General features: G+C 40.5%; 1 protein-coding gene across 3 annotated transcripts in view; it reads right to left on the reverse strand.

The window, feature by feature from the left end:
* Positions 1-24,627, reverse strand: part of VWA8 (von Willebrand factor A domain containing 8) — a 678,220-nt gene that overhangs the window by 151,645 nt on the left and 501,948 nt on the right. For all 3 annotated transcript variants that reach the window (XM_077483183.1, XM_077483182.1, XM_077483184.1), the window contains exons 28-36: positions 22,627-22,735; positions 22,006-22,144; positions 17,105-17,307; positions 11,072-11,188; positions 6,874-6,938; positions 6,568-6,693; positions 3,945-4,054; positions 2,164-2,318; positions 1,087-1,288 (exon numbers count right to left, since the gene is read on the reverse strand). In XM_077483183.1, the coding sequence (XP_077339309.1) occupies positions 1,087-1,288; positions 2,164-2,318; positions 3,945-4,054; positions 6,568-6,693; positions 6,874-6,938; positions 11,072-11,188; positions 17,105-17,307; positions 22,006-22,144; positions 22,627-22,735 (1,226 nt within the window). The remainder of the gene's footprint in view (positions 1-1,086; positions 1,289-2,163; positions 2,319-3,944; positions 4,055-6,567; positions 6,694-6,873; positions 6,939-11,071; positions 11,189-17,104; positions 17,308-22,005; positions 22,145-22,626; positions 22,736-24,627) is intronic.

The raw sequence follows: 24,627 nt of genomic DNA on the forward strand, positions 1-24,627 counted from the left end.
CTACTCTACTTAACATCAACAGAGGTCCAGTCAGCAAAATTTTCTACCAGCAGAGGTCCAAATTGTATGTTTTGTGATGACTCTTATCATTCACATCACAGACGCCCCCCCCCCCCCAACCCAAAATCACAATCCTTTTTTTTTTTTTCATATAACTGTCCTCAGTCCACCATGCACATAAAAATCACAATCCCCCCTTCATCCCCCTCTACATCACAGTCCCCCTCTTGACAGAAGTGTTGTCAGTCCCCCTTCACATTACACACCTGCCTCACCTATGATGTCCTCCGCTCCCCTTCATATCACGCACCCTCCACTCCTTACACAGTAGTGTTCCCACCCCCCTTTCACATCACATCACGTTCCTCTTCACATGAGCCCCCCCATCCTTCACAGTAGTGTTCTCAGCCCCCCCATCACATCACCCCTCCCTTTCACAGTAGTGTTCACCGCTCCCCTTCTCACCAGTGTCCACAGCCCACCTTCACATCAACCCTACCTCCCCTATCCTTCACAGTAGGGTCCTCAGTACCTCTTCACATCAAACCCTTCCTATTTAAAGCTCCCCCCCCCGTCTTCCCTTACACAGATACACAGGGCGGAGGCACAGAAATTCCGGACAGAGGGCAAGAGCTGCACAGCTTTTTTTACTTTAACAATGTTTTTGTTTGTGACCTTTGTGGGTAGATTTCCCATCTCTTCCTGTCCTGACAGACCGTAAGGAGAAATCCCTAAAATAGGAGCCTGGCCATTACTGAAATCTTGACATAGGAACTCTTCCCCATTCTATCCAAAACACTGTTTTGGAGTTGGACTGTTCAAAATACACACAAAACAAAAACAGTCAGAGGAAATACTCCAGCTCTTCCTTCTCTGCAGTAACAGAGTTTCAATTAAGGAGAGACATTCTGAAAGTAAAAAGCTGCTGCTGTGCTTTTTTTTTTGGAAAACCCATAATGGTCTGAGAATCCTGTGTCATGGATAAATCTTTGTATTAACTGTATATTTGCAAATAAACAAGCATTACCAGGTTTCATTTTACAAGCCTCTTCTTAAAACTAAACCCAGTAACTTTGCAAAGCTTACCTTTAGGGTAAATATCTTTGAAGGGCACATCTACAGCTGGCACACATCTCACCATCTGGTTAGCCGCTAATAAACTCGCACAACCACCTTTTTTCTTATTTCCAAATTGACTGCGTCCTGACTGTAAAAACTGATCACCAGATAAAGTTCCATGACTTCCCAAAGAAGACCTCCTCTTCCAGCTGTACACTTCACTAGGTGACTGCATTAACAAACCAACAGACACAAATGATTAGCAACCATAGTATGTTATTAGATGCTATTTGATTCTGGATCAGCAACATAAGATAACCTCTGTTCAATTTCAGAAAACATGCAGCATTGTCTGTGGAAATAAATCACTTAGGGGTTGATTTACTAAAAGCAAATAGACTGCACACTTTACAAGTGCAGTTGTGCTCTACAAAGGCATTTGCTCCACAGCTTAGTAAATGAGAGGATGCGCTGCTGACTTGAATCATCCAATTGTGCAAGTATAAAGGCTGTTTTTTCCTTGCATGTAATTAGGTATCCTTTGCAAAGTGGAGCTTCACCTCATTTTACTAAGCTCTGGAGGAAATGCCATTGCAAAGTACAGTCTATTTACCTTTAGCAAATCAACCCCTTAGTTCCTTATTGAATAAATAATGTAATTATCCAAACAAAATTTACTCTGCTGATTTCAGCCAAGGATAAATGTAATTCTAAATAACTGCTGTGGTTTCTAGCACCTAAAAACAAGCACTCTTCATTAAATGAGAATGCTACTGTTTATGGGCCTTCTTATCTGCTATGCATAAGCCAAATAAAACAATTCTGCTCATGATGCAGCAGTTGTGCCCATTATTTGGTCTAATTTCAGATTAGCTGTCAGTCAGTATGGTGTGACGGAAGGAGTAGGCACAGACACAAACTATTTCAGAATATCAGATACTGAATTAAATATTAGCTACTCTCCCATTGTAAAGAAAAGGGATGGATATGCTAATAGGTTACATGTAAAAGTTTGCATTACAATTAAATGTGTTCATTTCTGAAGTGTTTTCCTATTTTTTGTTTAAATATTTTCTTAATACTTAATTGTTTTTAATGTGTTACCAGTAGATCTGGGAAGCCCACAATGACGGAGGCATAACTATTCTCATCAGAAAGAATCCTATTAGGAGAATTGATCTTCTGCCCGATGGCTGCACTCAGGTTCTCAGGTGGCAGCTGATCACTTGATATCACATGGGGGTTGCAGGGATCAAAGCCTGAAGAAAGGAACAAAGTAAAATTCTCAATTACATTTTATTAAAGTTAATCCTTCAAGTATAAAGTAAGCTCAGAGTTATGTAGCTATTTACGGGTGTTTGAGGAAATCACCTGTAAATTGAAATCCTAACTTCCTGACTTCTTTCTGAAAATACTAATTGCCTAGCTGATGTGCTGAAATCTCAATATTCAATACTTTTTGAGCCAATGACCCGGAATAAAGATGCATATCAAGTAATAAGTCCTTATTACCACATGTTGTGCTGACTCAATGTATTAAAACAACAGGCTCATCATGACAGCCAGGCAATTAACATTGGCAGAATTAAGTCTGCAATGGTAGCTTCCATGTTTATTTGACTAAAGTTTTACTTTAATCCAGAGACAGATTAACAGAAACATGTTACATTTTTCAGTGAACTACTGTATGTTCAATCGTCTTTTGCTTTGTGACATACTACTTTAAATAAACCAAATGTTTGCTAAAACCACCCCTTGACGTACATCACAGAATGCAGAAGTTATTCTTTGACCACTGGGTTGTGCTCCACATCCAGTTGATTAGAAACTGGCCAATAGCAAAGCTTGATACTGGTGTATGCATATCAGCTGGTGTCCAGACGCAGTACTACAGGTCGGTGGGCCACAACTGTGCAGTGCCATGGCCAAGCTGCACACTTGTGCCCCCCCTTGCATCCCAGGCTTGGCACCACACTTGTATGTAGCACCATACAACCATAGAGCAGTAAAGCACAAGAGCATCCTCTGGCAGCACCAGTTGGTCTGTGCATGCAGTTTCTAGGCCTGGTGGAGAAAACTGCCAACTATGTTTGAAGCTCCTCCCACAACACAGAAGTGGGGAAAAAAGCCTTTGTGGACCCACTATGATTGGGGCAACTTATACGATATGCAGCAGGTCCAAAGGCCCAGTCTTCACTTCATCCCAGTCAGTGTTTTCAGGTACTGGGCTCTGTCAAAGCAGACCATGGACCTATATATATCACCTCACTGGCTAACTCACGTGATGCAGCTGCCTGCCAAGGTGAATGCTCAACGAAGGATCCAGCCAAGTCACAGCTTACAGTCCTACCCCATTTGCATTGGTGTCTGAGAACACCCACTCTAGGAGTTAGCATATGGACTAGTCTAATAACTGCTAAGGTGCATGGAGACTCAGTAGCTAAATGCAGTTGAAAAAGATTTTCTGCATCTCAGCAGAAACCTTTCTCAGACAGACATGTTCAGCACCTATGGACACTAGCAACAAAATGAAGGCAATGCTGGCAGTGGAGTGGGTTATGCAGGGCTTAATCATTGATATTTGCCAGTGTCTAATCACCTTGCGGTCTAATAAATAACTCTATTGTGTCCTGTAGTTTACAATAAAGAACTGGAGATCCTCCAACATTATACATGTCAGGTATATCAATGCAGTCCATACATAGATCATTTTGAGTGGTACAACTAAGTGAAAAACAGGAACTCACTGAAAATATACTTTTAGCCTATACATTTTGCTTTTTAAAAGCAATGTTAGTTAAATGTAGTAAATAGTAAAATAGCACTAGTGCCTTATTGTAATGCATACTCCCTACCTGCATACACAAAACATTATTTTTCAGTACCTGCTGTAACTCCAAAACCTGTGCTCACTGCTTCCTCTTCTAGAGCATGCAGTTGACAAACTCCACTGTTCTCAGCTTCTATGTGTACAGGTGTGGTAAGAAGAAACTTCCTGCAGGGAAAATATTATTAAGCATCATAAAATTTAGCATACCAATACTTTATAGATCATTGTTCTACACCAGTGGTCTTTGGCTTTCTACGTCAGACTGAAAAACATTCAGGACCATTACTATACTATATTACATTATAATATTACTAGTGCTGCATTACTATAACATGTAGTTTACTGCACATTACCACAACACTTTAAAGCATGAACAGTGGTAAAGCACCCAAATGCAAAATTATAATAGCAGGCAATGCACCCACACTACAGCCCAACGCAGTTCACATGTCTTGCCACCAACTGCTATCTGTTGTCAATTGAAATAGTCTTGAGTCAGGGAATTACCCAGCTGACGGCTGAATAGAGCTAGGGATAGAGTCCTGTGCAGGAAGTTGATTCATTTATGAAAACTTCCCATTTCAGACATGGCCCTCTCTGAGCACTGATATACCCTCTGTATGCCAGCTCAAGAGATCTTTGTTACTGTCAGTTTCCTAATCTGCGAACTGATGGTTATTCTTTAGGAGTCTGTCTCTGCCATAGCAACAGGCTCTTAAATTGGCATTAGAACTACTTGAATTTGGTGCATGTGTTCATATTATCATTTTTTTTTCTGCTTTTGCAAAATGCAGCTAGTATGCAATTTTACACAATCCACCACAACACAGCATTGTGGCCTAAGGCTTCATTCTCACTAGGTGGATCCGCTGCCACGGAGCCCGCCTCTGTCCGCCAGCTCAGCAGGAGATCTCTCCGTTGATCTCCGCTGAGCCAGCGGATAACAGGTCCCTCGCTGCTCACTGAGCAGGGAGGAGCTTGTCGAGCACCGCTAGTTACTATGGAGAGATCAGATGAAAACGGACAGCATGTCTCACCTGATCCGATAGGGACAGATGCAAACGTAGGGGCATCCGTCTGATTTTAGAGGATCGGACTGGGTCAGATGTCAGCAGATAGGTCACCGCTGACATCCATCGCTCCACAGACTAGCATGGAGTGCCCGTTCAGGTCCGCTGTCAAAACTGACAGGCGGACCTGAATGGTCCAAAAGTGTGAAAGGGGCCTTACAGAAAACAGTTGTTTAATGTTTATTCATAAACGACCTGGAGGATGGGATAAACAGTTCAATCTCTGTATTTGCAGACGATACTAAGCTAAGCAGGGAAATAACTTCTCCATAGGATGTGGAAACCTTGCAAGAAGAACTGAACAAATTAATGGGGTGGGCAACTACATAACAACATAACAAATGAAAAAAAAAAAAACAAGTGAAGTTTAATGTGGAAAGATGTAAAATATTGCATTTGGGAAGCAAAAATATGAATGCAACCTATATACTGGGGGAGAACCTCTGAGGGAATCTAGGATGGAAAAGGACCTGGGGGTCCTAGTAGATGATAGGCTGAGCAATGGCATGCAATGCCAAGCTGCTGCAAGCAAAGCAAACAGAATATTGGCATGCATTAAAAAGGGGATTAACACCAGAGATAAAATATGTCTCCCACTCTACAAGACTCTGGTTAGGCCGCACCTGGAGTATGCTGTCCAGTTCTGGGCACTAGTTCTCAGGAAGGATATAAACAGGAACAGATTCTGGACAGCCGCACTCTTGAAAAAATAGCCTTCTTTTATTAATAAAAATTCACATCAAAATCAAAGATGGAAATCACAGCAGACAAAAAAGCTATGAATAAGCACTACCGCTAATGGAAAACGTCAGCTTTTTTGTCTGCTGTGATTTCCATCTTTAATTTTGATGTGAATTTTTCTTAATAAAAGAAGGCTATTTTTCAAGAGTGCGGCAGTCCAGAATCTGTTCCTGTTTACATCCTTCCTGTGGACTGGTGCCCAGAACTGGACAGCATACTCCAGGTGCGGCCTGACCACAAACACACACACACACACCACAGGTTGAACTGGATGGACTGGTGCCTTTTTTCAACCTTACCAACTATGTAACTATGTTTACATACCATACATCTATGTTTTCAAAACCTTGTTATGTACAAGACTTGTAGACTTATGGTTTTAGATGATCCTTAAGGCCCCTTTCAAACTGAGGCGTTTTTCAGGTGCTACAGTGCTAAAAATAGCGCCTGTATAGCGCCTGGAAAAAGTGGCTCCTTTCACACTGGAGTGGTGTGCTAGCAGGACGGTAAAAAAAAGTCCTGCTAGCAGCATCTTTGAGGCAGTGAAAGAGCGGTTTATTCACCGCTCCTACCCATTGAAATCAATGGAGCAGCGCCGATATACAGCTATGCAGTGGCACTTTTACGGGCGGTTTTAACCCTTTTTCGGCGAATAGTGCCTCTAAAACGACAGTAAATCGTCGCTAAAAATAGCGCCGCTTTACCGCCGACACCCACACTGCCCCAGTGTGAAAGGGGCCTAAGTAATCTTTAATGTGCAGACTTTCACATTAATCACCAACACTATGATGCTCTATGATTTCTTTGAAAACTTTGCAGAAGCAAAGTTTACATACTGTACACCAGGAACAAAGATAACTGACTTACTTGTTAGATTTACTCTCAATCAAGAGCCACCTGTCTTCTGCCACTAGGAAAACAGACGTAAGATTGATGGGTAAGGAGATTGAGTGGGCAGTACCCTCCAGAACATCGAGAACAATGAGAGAATTGCTGTAAAACAAGAGATTATAACCCTGTAAGACACTTGCACTATATTATATATATATACATATATATATATATATATATATATATACACATAAACACACACATACACACATGTATATATACATACACACACACACACTCAGAAAATCACACATATATTTTGCAGTTTTCTAACGTACTTACCCATTTTCTTTAAAAAACACCAGCCAATTCTTGTGTGAAAAATCCCTGCACATTTTATATTTCTCCTAAAACAAATAATTTTATTACAATTGCAAAAAATAAATAAAATATATAGTATATAGCGCTACAAATAAACACAATTGAAAAAGATTCTCTTCTAATAGCATAAACAATTTACTTTCACAGTTCATCAAATCAATTTATAGTCTGTCAGAATATATTAGTGCAGATGTTCAGTAGATATCACTGATCCATTTGCATATATACATGCCCATCAACACACAGAAGAATTAAGCAACTAGCCTTGTATACACAGGCTTCAGCTTGTATAAGATAAGCATGTACAGCAAGCTTTCACAATTCTAGTGGGCTTTCACAAGCATTTAACAAATTTAAAGTGGTTCTGAAGCTTGCTAAAAGCCTGCTAGCAGTCACCACTGATAGTAACATAGGTGTATAACACCCCAGTTTATTCACTTTAGTAAGATAAGTACTCGTATACAAAAAATGCCAACTCTCTGCAATTTTGGCTGGTTTTGAAAACAATCAGGCAGGGTCATAAATTATTAATACACAGCCCAAATCACATCCAGATAATGGAGGGAATTTTCCTTCTGGTAAACTTGAGCTGGACAGAGGGAAGGAAGAATGATGTCCTGATCAAGGTAAAAGCGAGAAACTACCTTAATCTTATTTAAAGCTACCGTCAACTAGGTAGTACAAGTGCCTACTTGAGATAATACACACTAAACCAACTGTAGAGTTGAGTCCTCATATTACATTTTTGGTAAATCTAAAAGAGTTTGTAAAAAGATTGTACAATTGTACAATCAAATTGTATAGTGTATAGCTAGCATAATGCCACTAGTTCAGACACTTACCTTTCAGAGGTGATGACTTCAAAGATTTCCATTTTGTGGGTGAAAGTATGTGTGTTCAAATGGATTCTGAAGTACAGAGAGAATCCATCTACACCTCTGTACTGACTGAACAGTCAAAGCCAAGTTGTCCAACAGGGACTGTATCGACTGTTCCTTTAACAGGAGGCTAAATATCCCACAATGGGGACTTCATAAGAGCACGGCAGGGCTAGCATTGGCACCAAAAACAAGGTGCATACGCCAGGTGGAGATGAGAGACCGAAAGTCAGATCCCCAACCAGTAGTGTAGGGGGCAATGTGTAAAAAAATTCTGACGTGCTGGAAAGATGTACACTTGCATCCTACATGTCCAAAGAAACTAGAGAGTCTCCCTGGTGAAGGAAGGGCATGAAAGACCTGGTGGATTCCATGCAGAAAGTCGGAGCTCAAACAATGACATTCAGTGCATTTACATCCAAATAGGGCAGATGCCTCTTTCAGTTTGGAGACTGTGAACTGGGTCTAAGACACCTTGGTCCAAAAAAACAGAGAAGACTCAAGGGAGATTTGATAGTCTGTGTGGTGATACAAGAAGATTGGTGGTAAGAAACAGAGGTGGGGTACAGTGTGAAACTAAGTAATCTTTGTAAAGCAGCTCCCACACCAAGCCATCTTGAATGCATGCAGGCCAAGTGTCCATAAAAGTTAACAAGTGTCCCCTCTCACTTTTGTAAAGCTGAGGCACACCTTCATGATGAGGAAGAATTGTCTGCAGATTTGGAGCACTTTGAGCACCAGGCCTTGTGGGTAGACTGGGAGTCAAGCTTGGAGGGTCTTGAATTAGATAATGCAGGACGAGATGAAAAAGACATTACTTAACCAAGGGAGAAGAATTTTCAGTCTGTTCCTTAGGCCTCTTCCACTGGTCAATATTGGTGTTCTTGCCTATGGAAGCAGCCTTGTTAATATTATCCAGAGTAGGTCCAATGAGATACTGCCCTTCAAAGGCATATTGGATCAGATGCCTCTTAGACGTGAGTTGCCCATTGTAACACTTTAATTAAAGTGTCCTCTGCATGTTCTCAGACAGGAGACACATGCAGGAGATATGATGGGAAATTTCTGTCACAAATGTATTTTAAAGCTTGAACCATGTGCTTCAAACATCTAATGACCAAGAGATCAGCCGCAGCTGTGGAGGAACTTGGAGGATCCCTTTTTTAAGAGATTTTTACAACCAGAATTTGTCTCCATCACCACCAAGATGAGATGGTCTGCAGGGCCTGTCAGGTTGAACAGAGCTCTAGGAGAGGGCTTCAAACTGTTTTTCACTGATGTCCTTAAAGACAGCAGCATCATCCACCAGCATGGTGGCCCCGTTAGGTGGAATATCAACAGAGGGGATAGACCACTTTTTTACAAAGTCCTCTTAAAGCAGGTACAAGTGAGTGATTTGGGCCATATAGTCTTATATGACTGTAGTAAAAACTGCAGCCAAAGGTGCTTAGGAGACAGCCACACCCAATGGAGTTAAGGAGGTCTCCAAAGATAGAGTATAGGAGCAAAGGGCAACATGAGTCTAAGGCACAGACATTAGCTGCACCAGAGCTTTTAGTAGAGTGTGAGTTGGGGCATCCAGTTCAAAAGGATCTGTTGTGACCACTTGGCAGAAAGGTGACATAATTTTCAGGGCAAGAGGCAAGGCCTAAGGTACTCAAGAGACACAGGCAGTTAGCAGCAGGTGGAGCTCAGATAGCCAAGGTGACCATAGGGGCTAAAGCCAGCCATAAGGAATGGGTCAAAGATCAATGCTCCTTATGGCTCTTTGCGAAGCAGGAGTAGCAGCAGGGAGAGTCTTCCTCAAAGCTGTATGGTTGGAAAGAGAGAGCACAATGCGTGCACACAACACTCCACAAAGCAAATGATGTCAGTGCTCACTCCAAAAGTGTTAACCAGTTCTGCAAAAATGATAGGAAATGGGGAATTTAAAAGGCGCCCAGTGACCTATGTACTTGAGGTAGTGTCTTTTTTTGGACTAACCAGCACCCTCACAAAGTGAGCCTTAAAAGACAGGGCAACTGCTGAGGGAATGCAGGTGTCCCTGGACCTGGAAAGTGCTCTGTGGCTAACCTTTACCAGTGTGGAATCTGGAAAACAGCCCACGTGGAACCCAGTGTCAGAATGAATACTTTCTGGCTAGCCCCACAACTTTCAGTCCATTAGGCTCCAGAACCAGCATACCAAAAGCCATGCTGAGGAGGGACACAACAAATAGCTGCAGTTGGGGAGATCAGCTTTAGCAGCATTGTACAAAAGAATCTTGATTGAAGAAACTATGAAGGAAAAATAGTGCCAGCAAAAAAAGGTTAGTCTTTTACACAGCACAGCTAAAGAAAATATTTCCATTAACTAAGACACTAGAAAAAAAGGCACGTTGGTTGTGGGAGGGGTTATCCTCCTGCAGGCTCCTGCATCAACCAAAGGTGAATGACTTTCTGTGTCTCTCAATGAACGAGAAAGAAAATCAGTATCCAAGCTTTGAATTAAAACATAACTAAAGGCAAAATTTGTTTTTTTTAAGTCTTGGATAGAGGGGAGCTGGATTAGAACACCTCCCCGCTTGTATTGCTGTCTGTGTCCCCACTAGGGAGATTGACCCTCTGCATTTGTCCTGTTTATCATTATCATTGAAAGTTAAAGTAAAAGTAAAAGTAAATCCCATATTTTGTGTTGTCCTCAGATATTCCAATGGGGACACTAGTTCTGGTAACCTAGGGGTCAACAAGAGATTGCCTTAATTTGCAGTGATTTCCTCTCAGTTCCTGTTTGGCTATGTGACAGGAAGTGAAGGTAAATCTCTCCAATGGGACAAACATGGCAAAAATAAACCTTACATGGGTTATAAGCCTCCTGTGCTCTATCCAAAATAAAATAAAAATAAAAACTGTTTTGCCTATAGTTCTACTTTACTACTTTTAAGTACTGTTTACTACTTTTTTTTACAATTGTTGGAAAATCCAAGTTTACACTTACAGACAACTGTCTAAGAGGGGATTTCCCCCCACCATGGAAAGATTTTGAAGGAAGATGATGGAAATGTCATGGGCCTTAACCACTCCCTATTTGATCCAAATCTGAAAATATGTATGGCTTTACATAAATCTAATTTCCACTCTCTATGCTTCGTGGGTTAAAAATGATTGGTGGAAATGAGAAACTTCTTAGTACTGTTATGCTGTTCACTGCATGTGAAATGCAGCAATGAGCCAACAGGGGTGTTCCAAGACCTGGTTTACTTTTGGATGTTATTGCAGATGCATAAAGACAAAAAAAGCTACCTGTGCTTCCTTACTACCCCACCAGGATGATCTTCTTGTAGGTTCTGTGCTTTCTTCTGAAAGAAAAACTCGACGAAGTGCCCCAGAACTGGTGTCCAGCAGAAGAATGACATTGCTCTAAAAACATAAAAAAAAGAGCTAAGAAAAATCTATTTTGTTTAGTGTATATACGTTTTTACTACACTGCAAAGTTACTTGCATTAGGTAAAGTACTGTAAGAAAACCATAACTATAGGCTATACTGCTGTCCCTTAACAGATGCATGTCCTTTTGGCTAATTTCCTCAGACCATAAATGTAGGCAGATATAACCCTTTATTTAATCCAGTAATGTGACTCTAGAAAACAGAGTTTGCTAACTGGGAGAAGGAGCAAAGGGATGAGCCCATCAGTGAGGCACTGCTCCTTCTCTAGCCAGTCACAGATTTGGCTAAGTAGATTGATTGGACTACAGTGGGCAAATGTGAAAGGTCAGGATCTGGTTATGTTATCTGGAAGGGGTGTAGTGCTTAGTTTAGCTTTGAAAAAAAAAAGTGCATACTTTGGTATTATTTTATCCAGTGGGTCCATGTCACACAGGCAGTGATTTTCTATTGACTGTCCATCCAGTGGCTGGGTACTGTCATGATGTAGAAGACAAGTCTCAGCAGTAAGGTCAGCATGACAGCACTTTTTGGGGACTGGCCAAAAGATGGAGATTTTTTATTTTTTTAAAACTGCACTGAGAGCAATACAGGGGTTATCCATGCTTAACCTCCCTGGCGGTATGATTCAGTCTGGAATAAGGTGCTGAAAGCGGTACAATTATTTTGCATGGAAATCTGGCTTTTATTTTGTAGTCCTGTAATTCTTAGGAATAACGCTCTGAAATCTCTTCAAACCAGAGTCTAGCGGACATCCCGGGTATGATAAAGTTTATAATATAATAAAGAATAATAAAAATTATTCAATAATGTAATCAAATCCAAAAAAAAATGAAAAAGGGACATGTTTTGGTTGCTATGGACAATCTCCAAATTACAAGCAGTAAAAAACAGTATTTATAATATAAAAGTGCATGCAGGGCATTGCACAGACCACTAGGGACAAAGGGGGTGTGTATTTTTTACTACAGCACTGTAATCTGTAAGATTACAGTGCTGTGTGTCTTTTGTGTCTTTTTACATTTTTGAATTTGCCGCCGTTCTCCTCTCCCGTGCGCCGTAACGTCGCAGGGAACGGAGCTCGGCGGCATTCGGCACTGTGAATCGAGCGTAGGACAGCTCGATCACACAGCGCGGAGGACATCGCTGGATCCAGGGGACAAGGTAAGTGACGTTACCTGTGTCCTCCCCTGCATCGAGAGGTGCAAGCCCGAGTCTGGCTCGGGGTTACCGCTATTGTAATGAAATTCCCAACCCGAGCCAGACTCGGGATTACCGCTAAGGAGGTTAAAGTGATTGTAAAGTCTTTGATATTTTTTTTGAAAAAAAAAAACACAACATGTTATACTTGCCTGCTCTATTGCAATGGATTTCCACAGAGCAGCCCAGATCCTCCTCTTCTTGGCTCCCTCTTCTGTGTTCCTGGCCCTTCCCTCCTGTCCAGTGCCCCCACAGCAAGCAAATTTGTATATGAGAAGTGTGAACAGCAAGCTTTTAGGGCTTGTTCACACTAGCAGTTGGGGGTGGCAAAAACCCATGTATGAGCCATGCTGCAGAGGGCATGACTAGGGTGCCACGACTACGATGCTTTGCTTTGTGGCTACGGCAGGAATTACACCCCCCTGTTGCTTTTGGTGGCCACTACTTTCCACTACAACGAATGCAACCCATTCAAGGGAATGGGGCAGCTCTGCAACACCCTGCAACTGCATGCAGTGCACAGGGTTGCGGCACAATAGTGCTAGGTTCAAAGGCTTAAAACGGGTGATGAAGAGGCAATGCAATGCCTCCTCTACTCCTGTCAAATGATCTCTGAAGAGCAATCTAAATGTGTTTGAACGAGCCTTTGCTGAGCTTTCAAATGCTTTTGAAAAATTTTCATCAGGCTTCGATCAACTATCTTAAAGCCTTTAGAATACCCTTCAGCACGTGTTTGGAAATTTTAAACATAGATCTTAATGGGAGTGCTGACTATCATGTTAGCTACCTCAGTATCAGCAGGCTTCACACCATTTATTATCAGGTTGCTCTGTCATGCAACTCTGTACCGAAAATAATTTTTTTTTTTTAACTTTTTTGATACAGAGCTTTCATTTTGTGCTATTTAATCACCGTTTTTTTATTTTTTACGAAAGAAAAAAAGACCAAAAAAAAAATAAAAAAACAGAAAAATTATCCCAGCTGTTGCATTTGGCAGTGCCGTCTGCCAGATGCAACCCATTCGACTGAATAGGGGCACCCTGCAACCATCCTGCAAATGCCTGCAATGCATGTGGTTGTGGTACAGGGTTTAGGGGTTAAAACAGTTGGTAAGAAGGCTACTCACTGCCTCACTGCCTGTCAAGTGCCCTCTGAAAAGCAATCTGAACGCAAGCTGCTCTTCCAAGGGCACTGCATGTGTAAATGAGGTCTAAGGCTTCAGATGGCCTGTCAAGCTGAAAATTCAGACTTAAAGTGCAGCTAAGCAAGAGGGCACACATAAATCATTCATATGTAGGTCTGCTCTGTAAATATTCAGATTCTTAAGCCCAATCATGACAAAACTTGTTATGACAGCCCATTCTAGTCCAAGGAGCAGTATTCCTCTTGCAGAATGGTCTCTATTTCCTGACATTAGGTTAAGGGGCAAGGGTCTTTACTGATTATGGCAGGTTTGGTTCAAAGCTAGTATATGGTCTGGGAGTTGAAGAGTGGCTATTGCTGTGGGGTTATTGAAGTTGGAAACACATTTTCCAGGCAACAGAGCTCCGTTTTGCTGGTCTAACTTTCAGAGTTCTTTACAACCTTGCCCACCACTTCATACACAGATTATAAAAGCTCAAATACCCTGTTTTCTGGCTGAGGAAAGATGGCGCCATAAATTAATGCTTACAGTACCCATCATTGTCTCCCCTGCTTTCAGTTTTCGTTAGGGCCGGTTCACACTGCAGGCGAGGCGAGGCGACACCGACTTGCCTCGCCGCGACCTGCCGCGATCTCAGCGGCAACTTGCAGATGACTTCTGTATAGAAGTCAATGCAAGTCGCCCCGAGGTCACCCAGAAGTAGTACAGGAACCTTTTTTCTGAGTCGGAGCGACTCGAGTCGCTCCTCTCAGAACGGTTCCATTGTACAGAATGGGGGCGACTTGTCACACTGCGGCGAGACGAGTCGTGTCGCCTCGCATCGCCCGCAGTGTGAACCGGCCCTAAATGTAAACAGACTGGCATTTCCATTTAACTTTTCCATTTCCATTTCCCTTTATACTTAGTGTGCTTACTTTAACCCTACTTGTACATATAAACAATTATTTTGCATCTCAGTAAATTCATACTTCTTCTATCGCCTAAGTTTGCAAATGAATAGAAAGTAATAGACTTTTGCGATTACGTACGCTGCTGGTTTAAAGAGAATGTAAGCTATAAATTTGAAAATGATCTTCTTTATGTAAATAATCAAATCTATTTTTATAATATAATAATGTTAAAAAAATGTTCCGACTTATAGGTATTAATATATACTATGCACGTGAGAGCAGCTATATATATTTTTTTCAATGTTTTTATTAAAGAAACTGCATGTTACAAATAATAAGACACGGAACCAAGCAACAGTACACTCTTGAAATGCATTAATAACAATAGTATATAGTGAGAGTGTCAGGGGGAATATGAAGGAGAAGAGAAAACATAAATCGAGATGTTATATACAAAAATCATCTTTTTCAATTGAAAAAGCCCATGGCGTGCAAAACACACCCAAAAAGCTTCCACCCGGTGCCTAAAAAAAAGTGCACACACATAAAGAGTGACACACTAAAACGTGCAGACGGGTGTCTGATATCCTCCACTAGGAAGGACCTTACCCTGATCCCCCGGGGCGTTAGGCTCCTGACAGGGACTGAGGTACCAGACTCATCATGGCCGTCCAGCCGAAGCCGGGCGACCTCCTTTCCCCGGAAGGTCTGCCGAAACAGAGCCTCCTAGGTACTAGGTACTATGGGGTTCCCCGAAGGGAGGCCCCCCAATAGAGGGCGGACCAAGCCAGAAGGCCTATGTCCACCCTCCCACAAGACTTTCAGGATAGGTCCGAGGACCGACACCCTACTCATCAAAACGTGCAGTGACTGTGACATGACACACACACACAAATAAAATAAATAAAAAGTGAGGAAAGGGATAGTGAAGAGGAGAGTGAAAAGGTGGCCATTGTGCAATACAATGACCAGGCCCTCCGGCATACAAAAATCATCTAGAATACTTGGAGTTGTGGGAGGCTTTAGGACTTATAATGGGGCATGTGGTCTGCCTAAAGGACCCATAGTAAAGTCATTCTACTAGTCTCTCAGTGAGACCAGGTATATTGCCTCATCTACACGCACCCCTAAGGGGAACTACCTGTGCATGGGTGAGGGTGTCATCTATCTACATTCAAAACATGAACATGCCAGTCTTTCGGTCAGAGACCGCACTCTATAAAGCACGTCAGATTTGGTAAGTCCTATTGTTATTATGGATTTTCATTGTGATGTTGCTTGTCCTCAATCTCTTTACTACATAACCCTGTATCAAGGAAATGCCCTATGTAATAACTTCCTTTTTTTCCCCACTCTTTTTCTCCTACCTGGCCTCACTCTCCTTTTCCAAACTTTTCCCCTATTACGCTCCTCCGCTTTGTTCTTCTTTAGCAACTAATATGCAAATTTTCTTTGTAACGTGTTCATCCACCACCAGAAGCAATGCCTGCTCACCTCACACAAATAGCTAAATTGATAATCTAACACATCCGACTGATGTTATACTCTCTGAGCATGGATCCCTTCTATCTCTTGTTTCGCGCTGAGGGTCATAAGGGACAAAAAGGCAACACCATAGTTCTCTCCATTTGTAGTAACTGTATTAATCCACCGCTACTTAAAAACACTTACAAAATCTCAGTAAAACATGCGCATAGAGAGTTATCGTCAGCTAGCTCACCACTATGGATGCGATCGCAGATGTGTTAGATGAGCAATCTACCTATTTGTGTGAGGTGAGCAGACAATGTTTCTGGTGGTGGATGAACACGTTACAAAGAAGATCTGCATTTAAGTTGCTGCGAAGCACAGAACACTGGGTGTTGGACACTGAATTTTGCTGCATATATTGTTCTTTCTATATTTGAGATATGGACTTTTAATTTTGGAATTATTGTATTCAATACTTGTTACACTTGAGTCAAGAGAACAGCTTGATTCTATTGTCTGTACTTTTGCTATTATTATGGTTTACTAAAATATGTATGTTAATTATACATGCTGTATACCCTAAACCGTAGATTTAAATAAAAATATTTAAATAAATAGATAAAACCTGTACCCATTACTACGCATTACTCTTTCATGTTTTACATCTTTTATTACAGCACCTGCTAACTCCACTCCAACTATTATGTTATCCTATATTCCTAATGATTTTGGAAAAATCTAATTTATCTACAACAATTTGCTTAATTAACTGCTTGAAACAAATCCTAAAAATTAACAGAGCTTGATTGCTTATGAAACTCTCTAAAGCTGGATTTACACTTTAGCAATCCATTATAGTGTATTAATGCACATGGGTTAACAAGTGTCATGTTAAGGCAGCTCATTAATTTCCCATTGTACTAGTATAAAGCATTGGGTGCCATTTACAATAAACGGCACTGCATTGTACCACACACAGAGGAGGTCCATGTCACGTGATAAGGCAACACATGATTTACCAGAAGCTACACAAGTACGAATGTGTGTATGTATGCTTAACAGGTCCAATTGGATACTCTGAAATATTGATGCATTTCCATACATGAGCTCAGTATAATGATCAATGAATAACACATTTTAACTCACCATATTTCCTTACACAACAGATGGAAATTAATTGAACCTACCTGCTCTTCATGTAGAATAACCTGTCCACTTAGAGGATGGCCTAGAGGTGCCATAGTTACAGATGGCTGCCATACACTTCCCACAGTTCTAGGAAATACATCATACAAATCCACATAGTATCCTTTATCATCCTGAGTTTTCATAAAGTACAAGGTCACTGGATTACAAGTAGCCACATGGACAGTGCTATCACCATTCGTTTCTAAAAGAGAAGTTCATTGTGTACATTAACATGGACCTCTAACTCAATAGATTGTGAGACTTTCAAACAGAAACATTTTCAAAGTTTCAAACACGAAAAACTGTTAAAAGAGCTGGACTTATGTAAAAGCAGGTAAAATAATCAAATATGTTGTAACTAAACATGTTCATTTTTCTAGACACAGTTTATAAAATTAAAGTAGGGAGTAGATTGAGGCCTTGTTTTCACTCACAGTGCCCTCTGAAGAGCATGTTTGCTGTGCTGTGTGGAATGGGGAAAAGCTCTTTTCATGGTCAGAACCTTGGTCATTAAGAACCAAAGACATATACATAGGGCTTGGAGAGGCACTGATTTCTTGATTTCCATTCATTCTCTGTTTTAACTACTTTGTCTTTCTTTTTTACACATTACACAAGTCCAGAAAGTGAAGCATTTAACACAGTACGCAGTAGCAGCTACAAGCTTGTTATCATTTTTACTCAGCCTGCCCCTGGCAGTCTTGTCAAAGTAATCCAGGTGGCCATCCAATCACTTTTACAGTGCAGGTGGTGTGGCACCCCTCCACTGGACCCACCTCTTCCTGGGAGCCCAGGACCACAACAAACTGTTTCAGGATGCCAAGGAACATCTGTTCCACAATCTCCTCTACAGTAAATGACATTGTAAGTGCTCAGTTCTAACCATTTCCATTTTTAGAACTGTCATTCCCTGGCTGTTGCAGTATCAAGTATGATCTATATCGTGCTACAACAAAAATGTTACAAAGACAAAGAAGTTGCCGTGAATATAGTATACTTGGATTTTTCAAAAGTGTTTGACACAGTTCCCCACACATGGCTAATGTGTAATTTAAAGTCTACAGTCTTAGATAATGCAGTTTGTGAATTGGATAGAAAACTGGATACAATACTGTATTCTGAGAGTAGTAATTAATGATTCATGCTCTGAATGGTCTAAGGCTATTATTAGTGTAGTCCAAAGTTTGTTACTTTTTAACCAAAATTAGAGTTCAGGATCAAAAAGTACCATTTCCATGTACCAGTACCATGTTTGCAGCTGACAACAAGCTATGGAGTGGAATAACGTCCTTACAGGATGTCTCCAACTTACAAACAGACCTTAGTGTACTGGTTAATTTGGAAACTAGGTGGAAAACTATGTTTAATGTTGATAAATGTACAGGTATGCACTTAAGGGCTAAAAACATGTATGTATCATACATTCTGAGTGGGGGACACAGCTGGGGTAGTCAGAAGTAGAAAAGAATCTGGGTGTTTTGGTACATCTTGTGCCCTGTATACACGGTCAGACATTCCGACGACAAAATCCGTCGGATTTTGGCCCAAACTTGTCTTGCATACACACGTTCGCACAAAGTTGTCGGAAAATCCGATTGTTCAAAAAGGAGGTGACGTACAACACATACGATGGGACTATAAAGAGGGCAGTAGCCAATAGCTTTGGTCTCGTAATTTATTCTGAGCATGTGTGCACTTTGTCCGTCGGAATTGTCTACACACGATCGGAATTTAAATGATCGGATTTTGTTGTCGGAAAATTTTAGATCCAGATCTCAAAGTTTGTGTGTCGGAAATTCTGATGGAAAAAGTCCGATGGAACCCACACACAATTGGATTTTCTGACAACAAGATCCAATCGCACATTTTTCATTGGAAAGTCAGACCGCGTGTACAGGGCATTAGACTTAATAATAGCACGTATTGCCAAGCAAAATACTTGTATAAGGTAAGTGTCATTAAAAGTCAGCAGCTACAGTGTTTGCAGCTGCTGACTTTTTAAAAAAAAAAAATTTTGGCGGAACACCGCTTTAAGAACTTGTTTTGGCCAGCTCATTAGATTGTTTTCAAAATTTGCTGGATGCATTCCTAAATGAACAAAACATAAATGGATATGAACAACATAATAGGTAACACCAGGAATTATTGATTCAAGATATATACAATTGCCTTCTGGGGAATCTGGAAGGGATTTATTTTGTCCCTGCTGAAGCAAATTGGACCATGCATTTTCAAGGGTTTTACTGCCTTCCTCTGGACTAACTGTGGGTATAGGATTCTGTGTATGGTTGTTTTCCATTTATTTTTATTTTTACTAATAGTTGAACTAGATAGACTTGTGTCTTTTTGCAACCTAACTATGAAACTTTGCTGAAAATCTCTTCTGCTGAATGTCCACCTGATGTTAAGCAAATGTTACCATATTTTCAAAATGACCTACTGACCATGTCCACAAAACCACACCCTTAATTTTAGCCAAATCCACAAAAAAATCATGCCTCCATTTTTTCCACATCCTAAAATTATTTGCTTACAGACTTTTGGAACAAGAGGCAGACATTACAGGTATAAAGACAGAATACCTTACACACCATGCAAAAGAGAATGACAGTGTATTATGGGTGTGGCCTAACAGTGGCCTAACATCAAGAGAGTGTAAAGCACAGAGTGGAGGGATCAGGATTCAGTAACGCACAGAGTGCAGCAGTCATGAGTAAGTAATGCAAAGTATTGAGGAATCAGGTGCAAGTGATTCCCAGGGTTCAAGAGGTCAGGATTGGGTAATAAACAGAACTAAGGAGTAAGGATTAGGGAACACATGAATTTCAGGGGTCAAGATTAAGTAACACGCAGAGTGCAGAATATACATTTCATGAGTCAGAAGCAATGCAAAGAGTTCAGGAGACAGGATTAAATAATGCAGAGTGTTCAGGGTTCAGGATTAACCACTTCAGCCCCAAACCATTTTGCTGGCCAAAAACCAGACCACTTTTTGCGATTCGGCACTGCGGCATTTTAACTGACAATTGAGCGGTCATGCGACGTGGCTCCCAAACAAAATTTACATCCTTTTTTTCCCACAAATAGAGCTTTCTTTTAGTGGTATTTGATCACCTCTGTGTTTTTTATTTTTTGGGCTATAGACAAAAATAGAATGACAATTTTGAACTTTTTGTTATAATAAATATCCCCCAAAAATATATAAAAAAACATTTTTTCCCTCAGTTTAGGCCGATACATATTGTACATATTTTTGGTAAAAAAAAAAATCGCAATAAGCGATTATTGATTGGTTTGCACAAAAGTTATAGCGTTTACAAAATAGGGGATAGTTTTATGGCATTTTTATTAATACATTTTATAACTACTAGTAATGGCGGTGATCAGCGATTTTTCTTGTGACTGCAACATTATGGCGGACACATCGGAAATTTTTGGGACCATTGTCATTTATACAGCAATCACTGCTATACAAATGCAGTGATTCCTGTGTAAATGACACTGGCAGTGAAGGGGTTAAGTGTTCCTAGGGGTATGTTACTAACTGTGGGGGGCTGGGCTTTCATTGAGTGAACACTGATCACATGGAGCAGAGATCAGCGTCACTTGTTGCTAGGCAGAATGGGGAGATGCTGTTTACAACGGCATCTATCCGTTCAACTGCCCCATGATAGGATTGCGGGAGCTGCGACCGGACTATCGGGGGTCCCGACCAGCACGCGAGTGCGCCGCCGGCAGCGCGCTCACAATGGCAGGGCGGCATTAAAGATTGGATGTACCTGTACGCCAATTTGCCTGCCCGTGCCATTCTGCCAATGTACATTGGCATGCGCTGGTCGGGAACTGGTTAAGTTATGCAGAGAGTTCAGGCCAAAGTGCAGGAGTCGGGATTAATGAACGCACAGGGGGTTATTTACTAAAGGAAAGTCCACTTTGCACTGCAAGAACACGCAAGGAAAATAAAAAACAGCATTTTAGCTTGCACATGATTGGATGATAAAATCAGAAGAGCTCCCGCTCACTTCAGATGTACCCCTTAGATTTAGAGCGACTGCACTTCCATGTGCACTATCAGTGCAATTTCAAGTGCACTTGCAGTGCAAAGTGAATTTGCCTTTCGTAAATAACCCCATAGAGTCTAGGGGTCAGGATTACATAATGCAGAGTATTCAGAGGTTAAGGTTAATTAACATACAGAGTGCAGAGGTCATGATTAAGTAATTCACAACATTCTCAAAGTAATACACAGAGTGCAGGGTTCAGGGTTAAGTAACACAGAAGGGTTAAGTAACACAGAATTTAGGATCAGGATTAAGTAATGCAGGAGTTCAGGAGCCAGGAATAAGTAACACACAGACTTTAGGGGTCAGGTCAGAAGCAAGTAAAGCACAGATTGCAGGATAACAAGTGCAGCTACAGTATATTTAAAATAAATTATACTTCATCATCTGGTTGCATAGTGAGACTTGAGTTGAAGCATGCACACTTCCCACAGAAAGAACTGACGCATACAGTAGGTCAAACACAAGCACCAGAGGACTATACATTTCTAAAAGCTCCACTATGCATTTTTTAAAATTACAACAGGTTTTAACATATTTAAATAACATCAAAGACATTTGGTTAGAAGGGAATGGAGGCCAGGTGTGTCAGCATAAATTATTCACCTTATATTTAAAAACAAGTTTCACAGATATTTTGACGTTTGTGCCTGTCGTTTTCAAAAGGTACCAAACCTGATTTTTTTCTAAAAGCAGAACTGTGTGCGCTCATAGTGACCAGATTCACCAAATTATTTAAAAAAAATGTTAACAGGTTACAGTGCTGTCAAAGGTTTATGTAAAATAGTCATTTTCAATCAGGCAGAATTCGTTTTTTTAAAGGAGTCACAAAAACACACCTGAGGAAGCAATGACATCACAAACAATATTCACTTCACTGAGTGGAATGCGCCAGTGAGCCATTTCTTCTGTGAAACTCAGGGACCGAGACTCAGTACGTTCCAATGCAAATCCCTGTACATTGATGTACACCGGGCCCTATTTTGGGACAAATATAAAATTGACAGTTATGTATTTATTAAACTATAACATGTAATACCAGTCCCATCTAAATTACAGAAACAGCACAGCAAAAATATATGAAAAGATACTTGTCTATTTTCAGTAAAACTTTTATGACTTTGCATGAGAAAATAGTTACATATGTGTCACGTTTCAATGCATTCTTCTCACAAATGTTATTGCTATGTAACAAACTTGCAGGAGATTGGAATGTGATCTGTAAACTATAAGGATGGTCCAAAACAAATGCAGCAGTCTTTGGCCACCAGTCACCAATCATCCATCGTATAGTCGCCATGTGTAAAACCAGCAGCAGCCTTTGACTATCTAGGATCTTACTGAAGAAAGACCCTTGAAAAGTGATCAGTGTGTGTTCATGTGAACATGTGCTGTATTGTAACTACAGAATCTAATATTACCGTGGTAACTATTAACAATGACAAATGAAAATAAACAACCTTTATATTGATCTGATGGGTTTCTGTTGGACACAAGAGCTTGCGACGTGCATTTCCAGTTTGCTTTACCGTCCAGTGGCCAACAAAACTAACATCTGGAAGTGGCAATCTATAGAATGCAGAAATGAATATGTTATACAGAGGGGTGGGGGGAGATGTAATAGAATTATTTTGACACATATCTTTAAAAAAAAAAGTCTGCAAATCATTCTTGATTGTATAGTAAAAAAAAATCAATGGTGTTTAGTAACAATTCTACCTTACGAGCTGTCTAGCTTTGAATACACACACACAAACATTGTGTTAAAATGTATGGATTCCTTACACATTAATGTGATTAAATCTTCCTAGGTGGTAGTATAGTAAATGATCTTATTAGTGGGACACCCATCTTCGTGCCCAGGCTTAAAAATCCTTATTTTTTCACACTTTCATGCTTCAAGGGTTCAAAATCCAGTTTTCCGGATCAGTTAATGTAACACCAAAGGGCAAATGTCACTGCTGAAAAAAGCCCACACATACACAGTATGAAGTTAACTAGTGTAGTACATGCAATGAAAGCTTTGGAAACGAATGGCTTCATGTACTGTACAGAAGCTGCAACAAAAACAAACATTTTCAAGACAGCAACATCTAACTGGCTGCCAAATAAAAAAAATTCAAGCTAGAAAATCAGTTTCTGGGATTGAATACAAAATACTCTATTTGGCTAATTTCTGTATTTGCCTTGTAAAATGGTAAAGAAAACATGAAACAAAGAAATATAACAATATTCCTGGAAAAATAAACAAGCTTTGGAAAGAAAAACGTAAAATGCAAAAACTGCCTGATTTTCAGCCTGCACAAATTCAATATATGTCACCCCACCGTAGTGTGCAGGGAGTCTCATCTGTGAGGTTTTCTAAGGAAACATAGGTTACACACTTTGCAAGAAGCCTTATCCATGATGGTATTGAGGCAACCACAATTACTGCACTGTGCAGTGAGCCTCGCTTGTGAGGATATCCAAGGAATCAACGATCACTGTATTGTGCAATGAACCTTGTCTCCAGAGGTATCTAAGGAGATAATGGTCACTGCACTGTGCACCGAGTCTTGTCTACAGACATTAAAGTTCACTTTCTTACACAATAAGATTGACACTAGTTTATACATAGTTTGTAGAATGAACAATATGATTGCTCCTCTAGAGCTGAAAGGAGTTTTTGTAGAAGAGCAAAATGACATCACGCACAAAAAAAAAATCACATACTAATATCAGTGCTGGACTGGTATGTCATGACTGGATCAGAAAGATGTTCAATCAACAAGGCTGCAACTCACATTTTTTTCCAGATAACAAGATCCATTTTCAGACAGAATATTTAGTTTTTTTCCACAGAATGTGTGACAGTGCTTTTGAGAATGATCAAATATCAGTGATTTATAAAAAAACAACTGCACATATTTAAGTGCCAGGCTAGCATTATTCAAACTATAGCCTCATACACACGATCGGATTTTATACAAACTTTCCCGTGGACTTTTGTACAAAGGGCGTTGGCCCTGAACTTGTTAAGCATACACACAATCTGACTTTTTCTGCCAACTTTCACCAATTCATATGGTTTTTCTGCTTTTTACCGCCACCTTTGGTCAACTTCTGTATTGTTGTCTGATCTTTTGCATTGATTCTGAACATGCGTCTTTGTAAAGTCCGATGGTTTTCTGTACACACAATCGGACTTTGCTCCATCGGACTTATGTTGTCGAAAAGTTTGTCCGTTTGCATAGGCAACAAAAGTCTGATGAAAACCGAAAAAGTTTGTCCGATGGAGCGTATACACGGTCGAATATTGCCTTAAAACAGCTGATTTGCATGTTTGTTGTCAAAAAGTCAGATCGTGTGTACGGGCCTTAAGAATTTAAAATAAATACAGTTATGAGGTTTTCTCCTATTATAAAATAATATTGATCTCTGGTCTATAAACTGTTTCACTTATATGCACACAGCCAAGTTTC

Source organism: Lithobates pipiens, unplaced genomic scaffold (genome assembly GCF_037356315.1).
Source record: "Lithobates pipiens isolate NorthernLeopardFrog02 unplaced genomic scaffold, aLitPip1_a1.2 Scaffold_16, whole genome shotgun sequence".
Lineage (NCBI taxonomy): Eukaryota > Metazoa > Chordata > Amphibia > Anura > Ranidae > Lithobates > Lithobates pipiens.